Raw genomic sequence first — 15771 nt, 5'->3', positions numbered from 1 at the left:
TGGCTAGGCAGGAAGTATAGGCGGGACAAGGAAAAGAATTCTGGGAAGTGGAAGGCTGAGAGGGACACTGCCAGCCGCCATCAGGACAAGGAAGATGTGAGGTACCAGTAAGCCATGAGCCATGTGGCAAAGTAAAGATTAATAGAAATGGGCTAAATATAAGAGTAAGAGCTAGACAATAACAGGCCTGAGCTAATGGCCAAGCAGTTTAAATAATGTAAGAGTCTGTGTGTTTATTTTATAAGTGGGCTCTGGGACTGGCGGGACTTGGTGGCGGGAGCTGGAGAGAAATTCTCCAGCAACAGTTGCCTCTTGCTAAGTCTTCACATAGTCTAAGTCCTTCACATGGTCTTTCCTCTGTGTACATGGATTCTTGGTTTCTCATGATGTATCCTGATTTCCTCTTATAAAGACACCAGTCCCATCATTTAGGATCCACTCATATGACATCAATGATATTCTCCTATAATTGTGCTGGAGATTGAACACAGAGCCTTGACCCTGCTAGCCCAACATTCTACCACTGAGCTGCAGCCTCAGTCTCCTTAACACTGTCTTTAAAAGCCCTCTTTGTAAATATATCTATGTTCTGATGTCCTAGAGGTTTGTGCTTCAACACACTAATTTGAGGAAGACGACACAGTTCAGCCAGTCCTAGTTATCCAGGTTGATAAGCTTAGTCTATCAAGAGCCAGTTGGCTTTGTAACTCAGTGCTTTGCTTTGGTCTGGGATGTTGTTGACTCTTGAGGTTATTATATGTTCAAATTCTGTGTCAGTCTCAGATATTATTATTGGGAGAGATTTAAATGATGGCATTTCCTGTGACATCACAGGCTTTCATTTGTACTAATTTACATGTCTGCTTTATGTTAGGTGCTGTTCTGGGTCAAATGAAATACAGAAATAGGTCTGTGACTGGGGTGAGGCAAGTGACGGCCTGTCCTTAGGCACTGATGTCACAAGGGCACCAAAACTTACCAGCCAAGAGGATGGATATTTTGATGTCATACTTTCAAAGGCAAGGTGAATGTTTTAGGAAGTTCACATGAACAAAATCATTAAAAGTCTAAATCAAGACAGAATCGATGTTTCTGGTGCTTTTCCTTTTACCTCAGAACCAGAATGGCTTGATCGTGCTGCTTTTAATCCATCTTGTCTTAAACTTTTAAATTTGATCATTGTGGACTGTGTTTTGCATTCATTTTGACACATATTTTAAAATTCTGTTAATGTATTCTGTGTCCTGTCATTCATGCATGTGGTAAGTGCTCCGAAGAGCACTTCCTGTGTTTATCTCCCTCCGTCCCTGTTCCTTGCTCATAGAGGCTTTCTTCTTTCTTGTTTTACTGCCTTAACCCCCAGATGTAACCTCCATCAACCCCAGGTTCCTAAGAGTTGATGCTCATAGCTAGTACAGGCAGCATGCACCACAGCTCACTCAGTGCTCTGTGGCCTCCTGGTGGGGTAGCAAGAGAGCTGGACTTGAGGTTCTGGTTCTGGATCTGTTCCTGCACAAATGACGTGGCTCTTCAGTTTCCCTTTCCCCTTTCTGTGGCATTGATGTAGTGACCATGGTCATTCCTGTTGTAGTTCCTGACTTAGGTGGATACGTGATTCCTTCCTGCTTTTGGAACTCTGCAGCCCCCATGCTGAGTGTGTTGTTTAGTGACACATCCTTGAGGCTGACAGGTTGGACTTCTTGCCACTGACGGCCTCCTACCTCTGCAGATGGTGACTTGAATTCATCATGCCCAGAGCAGCAACACTAACTTCTCACTGGTGGAGACCCAGGGCTTCCCCTAAGAGAATTGTATAAAATCCTGGTGACTCCAAGAGGTACCAGCAGTGAGTGGTGGGAGCTAAGTAAGAATATGGAAGGAAAAAGCCAAAACCAAAAGAACACAACCTGCTGTCAACACACCAGCACTTCCAGATGAACTTGGCTCAGGTCAGTTCTCCCAGACCTTGCGGTCTTCGGAGCCAAAGGCGGGCGCAGTAGTTGTGGTGGCTTAGCAGTGGTTTAATTTTGGAGGCTCTAGAACCACATAATGTTGTGGGTTGGGTAGAGAGAGAAAGCAAGCCCTTTGGAGGCCCCTGGAGGACATGGCCTTGTGCAGCTGCTTTCAAGTCACAGTCTTCACTGCCTACAACCCCGAGGAAAGCCCACCAGGGCGTGCCTCCACCAGAGTGCTGGACACTGAGTCCTCTAATAAGAGGGCTATTTATACAGTCCTCTGTGAAAAGGCCCTTGGATCACATTACCACGGGTGGCTTGGGAGTGCTTGCTACTCTGCTGCTGTGCCCCAAATGCTTCCTGGAGAGGGCAAGGAAGCCCTGCCTTTGGGTATTTATGGCTCAGCTCTGCTCTGTCCCAGGCTGCTGCCCCCTCCCTCACCCTGCTGGTGTACATGTACAAGCACACGCCTGGAGGGTTACGATGGTTGTATATGTAAAGGAAGGTTGAAGTACTGAGGGATGTTCTGATGGTCTGCTTTTTTGCTCCTAGTACTGACTGCTAAGTATTTCCCACTTTTAGATTTATTTCTTCTGGCTCCTGCCCAAACCCTGTGACTCTGGTACTTGTATTATTTACATTTCTCAAAGGAGGAAACTACGGTCTAGCAAGGTTACATGGCACACTAAAGGTCATTTGATTGGTTAGAAGTAGAAGAACCAAGCCCTTTGTAATTTAAAAATCTGTGCTGTCTGACTTCATGCCCCAAACTCCCTGCTCAGCTGCTTGCTAACTGCCTTTGTTTCTTTGTTAGAGGTGGATTTGTAGTAGAGTGTACTCCTGAGGGGCTGGTGTGTTATTCAGGCTTTGAGCAGAGCTGGGCACACACTAAGCATTGGCCCTTCTTGTCATATGTGATTATTAACTTGAAGCAACTAGTTCTTCATATCCATGGATTTATCATCTGTAGATTCAGCTAACCTCGGTTTGATAATTGAAAAATGTGTCTGTTTGGAACACATACAGATGTACTTAGTTTCTTGTCCTTATGTCCTATGTAGTATAATCTAATGGTTTACCTAGCGTTTACATTGTCTTAAGGGTGCTAAGTAATATAGAGATGATTGAGGGTTCCCAGGACACATTCAGGTTACAAACGGGCACTGTATATATTTCTATAAGGTTCTTGAGCAGATTCTGCTATTTGCAGGGAATCCTGGATCAAACCTTCATGGAACTCTTGCGTCAGTATTATTCTCCAGTAACTGAAGCCCTGATTTAAAACCTGTGTTTGCTCTGCTAATGGATTTTTCCTTGTAAAAAACAACCAACCAAACTCTCAACCTGACTCCTATGAACTGCAGCTCCATCTCTGTTAGGAGATAGCCCACAGCAGCCACTCTGTCTACAAAGAGCCAATTGGCTAAATTAGTTAGTAAGTAAACTCTGCTGGTGGTCAAAAGAAGGTCTTCATGATATATCCCTAAGGGGAAAGCAGTGTTGAACAGTATGTGTCGTATGTAAGTGTCTGTGTGAAACAGAAACATGCAACTTTCTCATAACTGTCCCAGAAGCTTTCTCTTGGGCAGAGCAGGGCCCTGAAGTGTAAGGAAGCTTTCTCTTTCACTGAATACTCCTTATATTCTTCATTGGAGTGTTTGGAACTCTGTTATGTGTCCATTTCAGCTATTCAGTAAATAAATACGGTACTAACCCACCCCACCCCCATAGCCTCCAATTACTCATTTGGTGGGTTTTAAATTGTTTATTAAAGCCAAATTTGATTACGTTAATAAATGATGATGCTGTACTGCAAATTGCCCTTTATGATACTGCACATCTTGCACCGTGCAATACTCCTTTAATAAGCTACTTATAAGTAGAAGCTTTGAGAGAAAGCTGCAGGATCAGAGTGTCCCAGCTGATCTTAAGGGTCAGTGGGAAAGCATCCCACCTCCAGGTTCTGTCCTGGGGTCAGGCAATCTGTGTATCTCATTGACCCTACTTACACCTCCACCAACTCAGGGTTGGGCCATGATTCATGCTCTGGTCCTGAATCATCAGGAAAAGGTTTATAAAAGCTAGGCATTTCAGGAAGATTTGTAGTGCTTTGAGTGGAAGTAAAGTTTTTGGGGTGGGGGTGGGTAGGTGGAGTCAACAGGGAGCTGCTAGAGCACAGGGCATGAGGAATGGAAGAGTGTGGAACCCTAGATAGTGAAAGTATTTCATCACACACTTTCCTTAACCTCTAAAATGCCTGTGTTGGTGGAGACTGCTAACCATCCAGAGCACCTCCTTTCCTTCAGTGCTGCAGCAGTGCTCTTTTTGATCAGTCTCTATTTCAGTCTGGCAAACAGCTCTTCATGTCTCAGAGTGAGATTGACGATTTTGCCTTCTGAGGATTGCATTCTCTTTCCTGCAGTACAAACTGGGGAGCCAGTAGCGATGGAGCCAGCAGCTTACATTGAACTAGCATTTAGAAATGTTCTAAAAGTTAGCTAGCTGTGCGCTTAGTTCTTCTTTGGGCTCCAGGGGTCCTCTCCATAAATCAGGCAGCCCTGTTGAAATTAGAGCCTGCTATTTCTGACCGAGCCTGTTGCTCCGAGACTGCTCATCAAGTCATACAATTCCCTGTTAATCTTTAGCCCCAGTCGACTGTTCCTGCATAATCCACTTCCAGTAGGCTCATGGAGATGTGAAGTGCTAGCCTCACTCATTTAGTTCTGTGGTATGTATCAAGTGAAGTGATGTGTCATATACATAGCAGGGCTGGCCTGAGACCAGGTTCCTCAACTGAAGTTTACCTGCATTGAATCTCATACTCTTTGTTTCAAGTTCAAAATCAAGTTATAATAAGCAGTAAGGAAAACAACCTTGGTGTTACCTGAGGGATTGTGAGTGTTCAAGCCTGTCCCATGCTTCCTAGCCTGTGAGCTTGTTCTTTTTTGACTTGTCCATCTTTGTTCATCTCCTGGCTGTGTCGTACATGTGAAGTGCTAGTGTGGGGTCATATGACCCCAGGCTAGGTATATAAATGGACTTAAACTTACTATAATGTAGGGAACAACAGTTCCTGGTGTCTGACTCAAAGTAGCTGCTAGGACGAAATTATCTAATGCGCATGGTATTTGGGTTGTAATTACAAAGACGCAATGGGTAGTTATTAGGAACCTAGATCTTAAGGCTTGACTCCCTAAGCCGTTATGTATTGTGGTGACCTTGGTCCAGTTCCTTTACATTTCAGTGTTTTGGCTGCTTCATTGTTGTGCTGGGATGTTCCTGGGACCTACATCTAGGTATCTAAAGATGAGGTGTAATGCATGGGAAAGCTCCTAGAATGGACCCACCTCAGTAAGTGTCTAGCAAAGCACTACTATTGTTTGTACTACTACCTCCACCCTCTGATTTCCAGTAATCCTTAGGAATGACTTCTTATGCAGGATGACTTGTTGGCAACAGGCTCTCGGCAGTTTTTCTTGCTCTGATAAGATGTGAGGGTCCTTTCTAGTAATCAGCACACTGGTGGGTACTAGAAGATTTATTGGTTGAGATTAGGACTGATGAGAGTTTTCAGTACTTCCACACTGTGATGGGAAATGGCAGGGCAGGAAGAGATAAGGAGAAGCAGAAACTATGTGATTTAAGGGGCAGTCAGATAAGAGACTGTTAAAGTAATTAATTGTCTATTTCCACAAACAAGGGCTCTTTAAGTGGAGAAAGGATTGGCCACATGATACAGACCTGCCTTCTCCCTGCCAGATGCTTCAGTCATGGAGTTAGTGAAAAAGGCATTCTGTGTCCCACAGTCAGTAATTGCCAAGCTTCATCCCTAACTGACTTCGGCACTGAAGAAAGCAGATGAGATAATTCAAGCCCCGACCCTTCTATTCATTTCTGAAAAGATGGCAGACAGCCATATTCTTCACACAAGTATCCAAGCTGTGTACTTGTTTGAATACAGCTGTCATCTCTGTGGTCTTGTCTTCAAATGGAATAAGATGCTTTTTGCAAGATACACCTCCCTTAAGAAATTGGGAACAAGAGCCCATTTTTATCCCCTCAATTCCTCTTGTTAAAGCCTATTTCTTTCTAGCCTATCCTCCCCAGAAGCTTGACTTTGTGCCCTGGGTTTCTTATGGCATTTTGGACTTACATTGGAAATCTGACTTGGGATTCTCTTCCCAGATTTAGAAATGCATGCCCATGTCAAGAGGCCAGATTGAACAGCCTTTGTAGACAGGCAGGTTGTGCTTTGGTTTGTGGGCTTTCCCTTCTGTTAAAAGATACTAACTGTGGAAATCTGGATTTAGAACATTGTAATGGGAGGGGATCCTGGAGAGTGAATCCCGTCTCCAGAGGAGTTTCAGAATGTCAGTTTGCAGAAGCGCGGTACATTTGTTTTTGTTTGTTTTCTTCAAACGTCACTGAGAGGCTTCATCAAAGTCCAACTAAGCTGGAACCTCAAATAGATGAGGGTGTGAGTCCAGCCCCCTTGATATGTCAAAGGAGGCACACTGAATGCCCCTGGAGTGCCATAGCCGGGAGGGAGAGGCTCCAGACCTCATTCTCATGTTGCCCCGTGCCTGGGACATAGAACCAGAGTAACTAGGAGGACTCTCTTCTTCCTACCCCCCAAATCCTTTGTGACTACTTTAGTTCATCAAGACCGTTTCTGTTGATGGTCACGGGAACACATTTGACCAGGACCCTCACCATGGCCAGTTTTTACTATTCCTGTTTGTCTGATCTCTGAGCTTGATAGGAAGCCAGAACATAGTTCCTCTTGGTATTTATTTCTTACCAGAGAAATGATAAGTGGTTAGGGTTTTTTTTTTGTTTTGTTTTTATTTGTTTGTTTTTTTGGTTTTTTTAAACTTTATATAGCTTGTCTCTCTTTAAAAACTGATTCTAAATTCCATATCTTTTATCTCACATCTCATTGTAGCCTTACTCTAGTTAACTACAGTACTGATTTCTTATTTTTCTTGTATGTGATTTTTAACTGATTTAAATGCTCCAAGTGATGAATTGCTTCTTGTTCTTACAGGTACCTCAATAACAATGAGCTGACGGCCATACCATCCTTGGGCACTGCCTCCACGAGTGTTGTCTCTCTCTTTCTGTAAGTGGTGCCACCTGGAGACCCTGGGCTGTGTGTTGGGGGCATGGTGCTTGCTGACACTTGCTAGCAAGAGTGTGTGTGATCCTGTGTTTTCTGGTTAACAGTGGCCTTTCTTAATGGTGCCTAGTAATGGTCATAGCAAACACTTTGTTTTGCTGTTTGGAAGCTTATAGTGTTAAGTTGGAATTTTTGCTTCATTTCTAACTTGGGGAAAATTAGTCCATCCCCCTGCCACACCTGCTAGAGGTACATAGAATTAGATCTCTTGCTTTTAGTAGTTAAGTCCCAACTTGACTTAATAAAGTAGATTCAAAGAATGAACTATGTCAGTCTCATCTTTGTGCAGTGGATTTTGGTAAACCCAGTTTACTACCCATAGAGCTCTGGAATCATCTTAGCATCAAGGAGTTGTCTGTCACTGCCAGGTGTTAGCTGAGACAAACCTGTGTATGGTAGCTGCCTGTGCATCTCTGTTACAGAGCACCTGGGGGAAGAACCTGTACAAGGAAAGATTGATTTGGGACCGAGGCTTCAAAGGGTTGACCCTTCATAGGGGATGCAGGTAGTGTAGGGAATTAGTAGGTTGCAGTCAGAGCTTGTGGCTGTCCACATGGTGCTATACCAGAAAGCAAGGAGGCTAGAAGCAGGGTCCTGGTAACCTCCACAAGCCTGCTCCTGGTGGTATGCTTCTGCTACATGGCCCTTGCTTCTGTGAGTTTTGCAACCTCCCCAACAGTACCGTCAGCCCGGGAACAAACATGCAAAACCTGAGTTTGTGGGGGACATTCAAACTCAAATCCTAGCGCCGCGTGTTACTGTAGACAAAACATTGACAATGAGAAAAGGCATACAGGGGCTTAACCAGAAAGGAAGAGGAGGGAGCTTTGGGGGTGTTATCATTTAAGCTGCTCCTAGCCTTTTCTGGGGATTATGCACCTGGCTCCACCCCATTCCTGTGGCATCAGATGAAGTGCCACTGGTTTAAGCTCACTCAGTGGTCTTTCCACATATGCCCTGAGTCATGAATGATCGCTACCAGGTCTCATTGGCAGCTTCCCCAGCAGAATACTTTGTTATACTGAATTTCCCATCTCCACTTTCTCCCTGCATACCTTTAATTTGTTGGTTTTAGGATTCATTGTCCCACCTGTATACATCGTTTTCTCAACACAGGCTCAGCAGACTGAGCAGAGGGACTTAGCGGGAAGTTAATAAGATTGCTGGTGTAGCTTGCAGATCTGATTCTGGCTGGCCCCAGGCACTGTGTTCAGGGGTGCTGTGTCCTGTGAACTTTGCCCTGGAGCTTAACCCTTTATCAGGCCTGGTAGCTTGCAGGAGAGCCTGGGGAGTAGAATTGTGACTCACTCTCTGTGTTCTGGAAAAATGACTTGCCCTCTCAGAACCTCTTTCCCCTCATTTACAAAATGTGTTCCTTATCCTTTACACATTCCCCATGAGCAAGGCCAGGACTAACGGGGAGTGGAACGAACATAAAGCATTTGTTATCCCATGAGACGTAATACATGGCCACTGCTTCTGACTGGTGGTTAGTCACAGCTCTGTGGACCTTGGTGAACTCTCACTTTTAGGACCATGAGATATGTGAATCAGCCCTTGTTCTGTGAGGTGCTTTTGGGAAAGCTGTATCCCTTTTAGACAGGCAAAGCCTGGTTTTCCTTTGTATCTACTTGGCCTTTGTGCACAGCATCTGGAGAGTGTTTAATTGCTGGTAAATTAGGTCAGTTAGCCTTATGTGAAGCTAATTAGGGATGTGATAATCCCTGTGTGTCCATGAAGCACAGCACTCGAAGATGCTTGTAACTTGTAGCTTCTGGAAGCCCAGGTTGCAGACTAGCAGTTCCTGTCAGCTCTAGGCATGCTGGAGTGCAGAGCAGCAGGCCACACCCATCACAGTCCTTACTTAACAAGGCCACATGCCCACCCACTAGCGCGCAGGTGCTGGTCTCATTCCGCCTGCTTCTTACTGAGGAAGCCAGGGGGAGCGGCTCCCCACAAGTCGTCTTAGTTGCAAGACAGTGGTAGAACCGAGGCTGGACGAAATGCCCTTACAGATGATCTGAGCCACTGCCACCTCTTCCAGTGGCAGGGGTGCCCCTGACGTAGTCTCTGGGCCTGTGGCTCTTTGAACTTCTGTTGCTCTACTAACGAGAAATCTGTTTCTATTCTTCGGCACCAGTGCCAGGGAGCAGTTGGGCTGCTTGGCCCTGTGCCTCTTCTTCCATTAGACTATGCTGAAATATGTAAAGAAAAAAAGCCTCCCTTTCTGTTGTGATTCGGTGTGGAAAATGCAGGTTCATGCTGGCAGCCACCTCATTGGTTTACTCTCGTTCCCATCTGACTTGGGCAGTAATTGCTCTGAAACTAGAAGTTTGTTCTGCAACTGCATTTCTGGTGCCTTCAAAAAGGTCAGTTAGCGGTCTGGGGAGCATGGTGATAGGCTATTTTGCTCCCAGCAGATGAGCAGAAGGCCCACAGCCCCTCCTGATGGGAACAAGCAGGGAAGCCACTGCAAGTCATGCAGACTTGGAGCAACATGCATTCTTAACCTCTGCTGTGTTTAAGGACTGCAGAATTAAAAGGTATCAGCATTCTGTAAAGACGTAGTGGGGGCCTCCTTGGCTGCTCCTCTCTTCTGTCTAGAGCTTTCCCCAGATGCTGTGCATGAAGGTATGGCAGTTTATAGACACTTCTTGTCCTTACCTCGCCATTCTTTGTTTAAGCAATGTAATTTTTGTAGTACTGGGGATTAAACTCAGAACCTTAGATATGCTAGGCAAATGTCTGTCCAGGTATACCCCTAGCTTCTTTAAAATATTTGTGTGTGTGTTTGTGTGTTTGCACAGATGTGCATGTGGAGGCCAGAGGCTAAGTGCCGTTTTCAGAAATACCATCTACCTTCTTTGAGACAGAGTCTCTCGTAGACCTGAAGCTTACTAATTAGACTAGACTGTCTGGCAAGTGAGTCCACAGATCCTCCTGTCTCCACTTCTCCCAGCACTGGGATCACAAATGTGCACTGCTGTGCCCAGCATTGTTATATGGCTTCTGAGGGTCGAAATCAAGTCATTGTGCTTGTAAGGAAAGCATATTACTAACACAACTCCAGTTCTGCCTAATACCAGAACTTTTAAGACATATTTAATTGAGACAGGGTCTTACTATGTTGTCTGGGCTGTTCTTGAACTTGAATTCTCCTGCCTCAGGATTTGGAGTAGTACTACTGTACCCTTTTTTGAATAGATGAAGGATCTGTGGAATAGAATATATGTCTGCTGCAGCCATTTGAGTTAGGGAAGCTTGGGCAGCATTCTTGGGGTAAATTTGTCAATAAACATATCAGGAAAGCAGGGACCAGTTGTCTGCATGTCTCTCATTGTCACTGGTACAAGTGTGGCCTGGGACAGGTTGCTTCCCCTCCCCCACTTACATGTTGACTGTGGGAATTGAAACATGGTAAAGTATCCTCCTAGCTTTTCACTTTCCTCCTGTGACTGGAACTTGAGAAGAGGGCAATGTTAAAACAAACACATTTACCCCTCTGCTTGAACTCCTATTGGTACTTGAGACCTTAAGTAGTGAGTTTGTGACTTTCAGGGCAGACATCTGCCATTCTGGATGCCAGCCTTAATGTGTCCTCCTTGTCACTTTTTTACTCAGGACTAGATTTTCAGCTCATAATTCCCTGCCCTTCCTTGGGAAGGCCTCGTGGAGGAGATTCAGTTTTGTGCCTTTGTTTAATATCAGGGCATCAAAAAGAGTTTGAGACTTTGGGGAACTGGGATCATCCAGCACACTTTCAATTGGTTATTGCTTTCTGATTGAAGGAATCAGATTCAATTAAAGTATTTGTCAAAGAACAGGTTTATTTGCATTAGTGTTGAGGATCATGCTGAGGCCATTTGTCTTTAATAACAAAAAGCATGAAAACCCAAGGAAAGCTTTTAATAGGATTGGGTTGGAGTGAGGGAGCTTATTTCATAAAAAATAGATCTCAGAAAAAGAAACAGACTTTAAAAAGGAATAGAATCTGCCAGCAGATTTTTATGTTCAAGATTTAAACTTTTTTTGGGGGGGAGTACAGGAAACTCAACTTTTGATTCTCATGGCAACTGTACTTTTGTCTGACAAATCACCATCATTTCTGCTGAGGGAGGGCTTGTGTTTTCCCTCCGCATTGCTATATTGAGACCACTGAGCAGTGGAAGTGGTTCCTCTCTCAGAGCAGGGAGCGTTGCTGAGCATTGCTATATTGAGACCACTGAGCAGTGGAAGTGGTTCCTCTCTCAGAGCAGGGAGCGTTGCTGCCGTAAAGTGGGCTCTGACTGCCGGGCAGCAGCTGCAGCCGACTTCCCACGTGACCCTTGTAGGGCCCGCCTTACTCCTCCAGGGGTGGAACACTTCAGACCTTATTTGTCACCATGCCATGCTCTTTGCTCTTCTGGACCTGTGTCCTAGCTAGACAGGACACCTGAGCAGCAGTTAGTTACACACACTTGTTTGCGACTTTATAATACTGCTGTTTAAAGTTTTCATTGTTGCTTAGAAATACTTCTCTTACATTTTTAAATTATTTTAGTTCATGTGTATGCTTGTTATGTCTCTGCACAGTGTGCATGCCTGGTGCCCACAGAGGCCAGAAGATGGCATCCCTTCATTTGGAACTGGAGTTACAGGTGGTTATGAACTGCCATGTGGGTACTGGGAGTCAAATCCAGATCCTCTGGAAGAGCAGCCCATGCAGAAATCAGTTAATAATGAAAGTGTAATTGAGAAGGAAACCTTAAAGGGGAGAGAGCTGTGATCTACAGATGCCTTCCTTCCCTACCTTTCATGAGCACGTGCCAGGAAACCAGGGATACAGGGATTTCACTCAACTTTGCAAATTATTCCTGGCTTCAGGACCTGAGCTATGAACATTGGAAATTAGGCTTGAAACACAGGTGATTGTATACTGAGTGATAATTAGCTGCTAATATCCTTTTCCTTTTTCTTTTTTTCCCTGTGTATTGTGTTTTTAGAGACAGATCATAGTTCAAGGTTACAGGTGTAACTTTGCTGGATGTAGAACTGCATTGCTAATAGTCTTGAAGTGGGGTGTGTGTGTTGGGGCAAGAGTGCTTACCTCTCATCTGAGATGCAAGAGTAAGTAAGGCTCTTACCTTGTTTTTCCTTAGCTTTCTTTCAAACTTCGTGTGAGTGTATCCCCTGAAAGGCCGGCATCAGGCTAGTCATCAAGAGAAGAAAGACAATTGGTGTTGAAGCTGGTCCTGTCTTCCGATTCAACAGTTCTGTATGGGACAAGACAATTAGCTTATGTCTTCCTAGATGCTGTTGTCCTGCCATGGAGGACCACTGCCTAAGTTTATATGAGATATGGGAGAGAAGCCCCAGGGCTCAGGTGTCCTTCCCAAACTCACTGGATTTTGGAAGAGACTAAATCAGGCATTTCCTGATGTCACCTGTGTGGTGACAGGCACTTGCCTGGAATATTGGGCTCCAAGCAGTCACTGCTCAGAGTTGAGTGGCAGTAGACAATAAGCATAGTACCACGGATATACTGAGCATGCTTGAGACCCGTGGCTGTTACCAGTGTGTGGCTGCTCAGTTTGTTGTTCATTGGTGACCTACTTAGGGCTCTCCAGCTGACTTTCCAAGTTACTAGAGAGGGAAGGAGACAAGGAGCACCCTGCATAGCTTCACCTGGCGTGAGACTTCACCTGGCAGGAGACATACTGCTATCTGAACACTGGTGGCTGTTGAAGCTTGCGCCTCCAGGCAAGAGTCAGCTTTAATACCACTTACCCTACTGCTGACTATCAGTCACCAGTGTCTGTTAGATCCTGTCCTTACCTAAGTCTTGAGAGCACTTCTTTGTTTCATGTGGTCGTTAACAAGGGGTGTTGGGGAGGTATGCAATTCTCTCCTTGCTCTAATAGGTCCCTCTCTTGTGTGTTCCCAGCCTGGCATTGTGCATATAACCATTTCTTCCTGCTACCACAACCTCTGCCCTGGAGAGGCTGTAGTCCTGATCACCAGTAAGCAAAAGAGATAATGAAGAACCAGCATGCCTCCATCTTAGGCTTAAAAGCAAATTTATAGTGAAGACAAACTAGGTTGATTCCTGTTTGATTAAACCTTTGTTTCTCAGGGATTGCGCCAAGCCCCACCTGTAACCTTAACTACAAATGGTTCTGTACTGCCTGTTCCAGGAATGGCAATCATGTCTTTGTTTCAAAAAGTTCATAACTATCTTGCAATCCTACCTTTGTTTCTAAAGGGTTGTTATGGCTATCTTGTTAGGACTACCTGTTGTTACGATCACCTTGCAATCATGTCCTTGTTTCAGGAGGTTGTTGTGACTAACTTGTTATGCTTATGACCCTGCCTATTTTGCCTACCAAACCCCCCATTTGGAACCCCCCTGCCCCGAGCTATAAAAAGCCCTGTCTTCCTCACACCCAGGGCTGCTCTAAAATCCCAACTTAGGCTGGACAGCCAGCTGGCCAGTCCCAGGTGCACCTCTAAAATAAAGCTTGCTTTATTTAGGCACTTTAATTAGGCACTCATGGATATGGTCTTTCTCCTTGCAGTTTTCAGGCTTAACAATAAAAGAAAAGCAGTAAGGTACAGACTGGTTTGTAATGGACTCCAGAGTTGTACATTAAGGCTGCCATGCCTCCTGTGAGGCTCCTAGGAGGGGTCCAGGAGAAACTCAGTAACAACTGGTCTAGGTCATCTTCTCCTAAGCAACTCCATCTAGCTGCAGAGAAAGGTGGACAGATAATCATCATACCAGGGCTGAACACTGTCTGAGGTCCCTTCATGTTGCTGATGGACACATGACAGGAAAGGTCTCAGATAAAGCGTCATTTTACCAAGGTCGTGGCAGTAGTGTATGACATAGAGAAGTAGGCATCAGAGATTAATGCAAGCGAGGAAGCCAGTTGGCAGACTGGAAACTCTTCCCTGCCTGGCTATATGAAACAGAAGTTCAAGCAAAGCCCATACAGTCTTCAAGAGAAGGTAGGTGTGATGGCAGTGACCTGCAGAGGGTCACCAGGCTTAGGGCGGGAGGCTTTGACAAAAGTCTCAGTCCTGCCCCAGCTCTCTAGCCCATTCCCATTCTTGGGAATGCCTTTCTCTTCCTTAATACACGCTCCCTATTTCTATCACTGTCTGTGTGTTTTTGTTGTAATTCTTTGTTCTAGGACTCAGGAATTTGGAAATCTCAGTTGGTACCCTGTGGACTCTGATCCACATCTCTAATATTAGACTTCCGTTCTTCCTCCTCCCCAAAGTGGGTGTAATTTACCACTGTTCAGCCGGCACAGTGAGACCCTGGGGCATTCACGGGTACTAGCAGGACTAACAGACATGGCTAGCTCCATTTTGGGGACAGTTTGCCTTTCTGTCTTTTTTCTTTGTCATCAAACAGGCCATTAAGCAAGCCAGCAAGTTTCTGCTGAAAGGCTGAGGAGGACCTGTGGTCTCAGAACTGCAGCCTCATTGGATGCTGGGTACCACCACCACTGAGCCTCAAAATAGAAAATTCCCACTTTGCAAAGAGAGCAGCCCTGTGTTCCGGCAGCTTCCTGGGGATTCTGCAGCGCAGACGTCCTTTTGCCCCCAGTTGAAGTGAGCCTTTCTCTGGGAAAGGAGCCGATGTGGCCTCCTAGAGAGCCTGCCAAATCACACACAGTCATGACTGGTCCTTTTCCTTCTCTCTCCCCTCCTCAGTCTTTGAGAGTGGGGGTGGTAAGCCGGGGAGATGAGAGGTACATCTGCAAGTTATTTGCTGAGAAAGTGAAGGAACACCAGCTGCAGAGCTGGGGGAGCCTAGGCAGGGGAGCACTTGTGGAATACCAACTTGGTCATGGAAGTTCCTGCCTTTTTGGGAACCCGGCAGCTGAAGTTGTACTGCTGAGTGTTGGCTTTTGTTAGATGTTTGGGTGGTGTTCACCCCCCCTTCCTCCCTCCCTCCCTCTCTCTTTATTCCTCTCTCTCAATATAGTACAGGATCCAGTGGGAATACAGGCTGCGCCTGATGCTTGAGAAACCAGGAAAGACTTGGAGGGAGGAGCCACTCCTTCCAGCAGTGGGCTCTGAACACCCTCCAGGGCTCCGTGAAATGCAGCTTGGAAGCAGAGCTGCTCTGGTTGCACAACCTCCCGTGTGAAAGGGGCTGGCTCCTGCCCATATCAACAGACTCATTCCAACTGGGCCATTTCCTTCTCCCCTCCTCCCCCTCCCCACTTCCTGCAGGTGGCTTCTGTAATCCAGTTAGCACTTGGGGAAGCCTCTTGTGCACATGCACCTAATCCGAAAATGGTCGGCTTGACTTTGACCTGCAGGATGACCTTGCAAAGAAGGCAGAGCCTATTGTGTCTGCTCACACCTGGGAGCCATTTTCAGCTGTTCTAGCCCAAGTGGAAGAAATGTGTGTGTGTGTTTATGCCAGGCCTTTCTTTCACAAGGCCTGCCATTGTTGGGCAGTATATCGGGAATACAGATTCAACCCATTTGTGCAAAGGTTAACAGTTTTCAAGATAGGCTAGCTAATTATTATATTGACAGGCATATGAAATGGACATTTCTGTAAATAAAGAGGATCAGATGTTATCTTAGCGTCCACCCTTTTAGATATCTAAAACAGTGACTGTAGATTTGGTGTAT

General features: G+C 45.5%; 1 protein-coding gene across 1 annotated transcript in view; it reads left to right on the top strand.

Annotated features, from left to right (window-relative positions):
* Lrig1 (leucine rich repeats and immunoglobulin like domains 1) overlaps positions 1–15771 on the top strand; it is a 102776-nt gene that overhangs the window by 41096 nt on the left and 45909 nt on the right. The window contains exon 3 of the mRNA XM_059258252.1: positions 7003–7077. Within this exon, the coding sequence (XP_059114235.1) occupies positions 7003–7077 (75 nt within the window). The remainder of the gene's footprint in view (positions 1–7002; positions 7078–15771) is intronic.

Source organism: Peromyscus eremicus, chromosome 3 (genome assembly GCF_949786415.1).
Source record: "Peromyscus eremicus chromosome 3, PerEre_H2_v1, whole genome shotgun sequence".
NCBI classification, from domain to species: Eukaryota; Metazoa; Chordata; class Mammalia; order Rodentia; family Cricetidae; genus Peromyscus; species Peromyscus eremicus.
The sequence above is the reverse complement of the archived record's forward strand: the minus strand, read 5'-3'. Positions and strand labels throughout refer to the sequence as shown.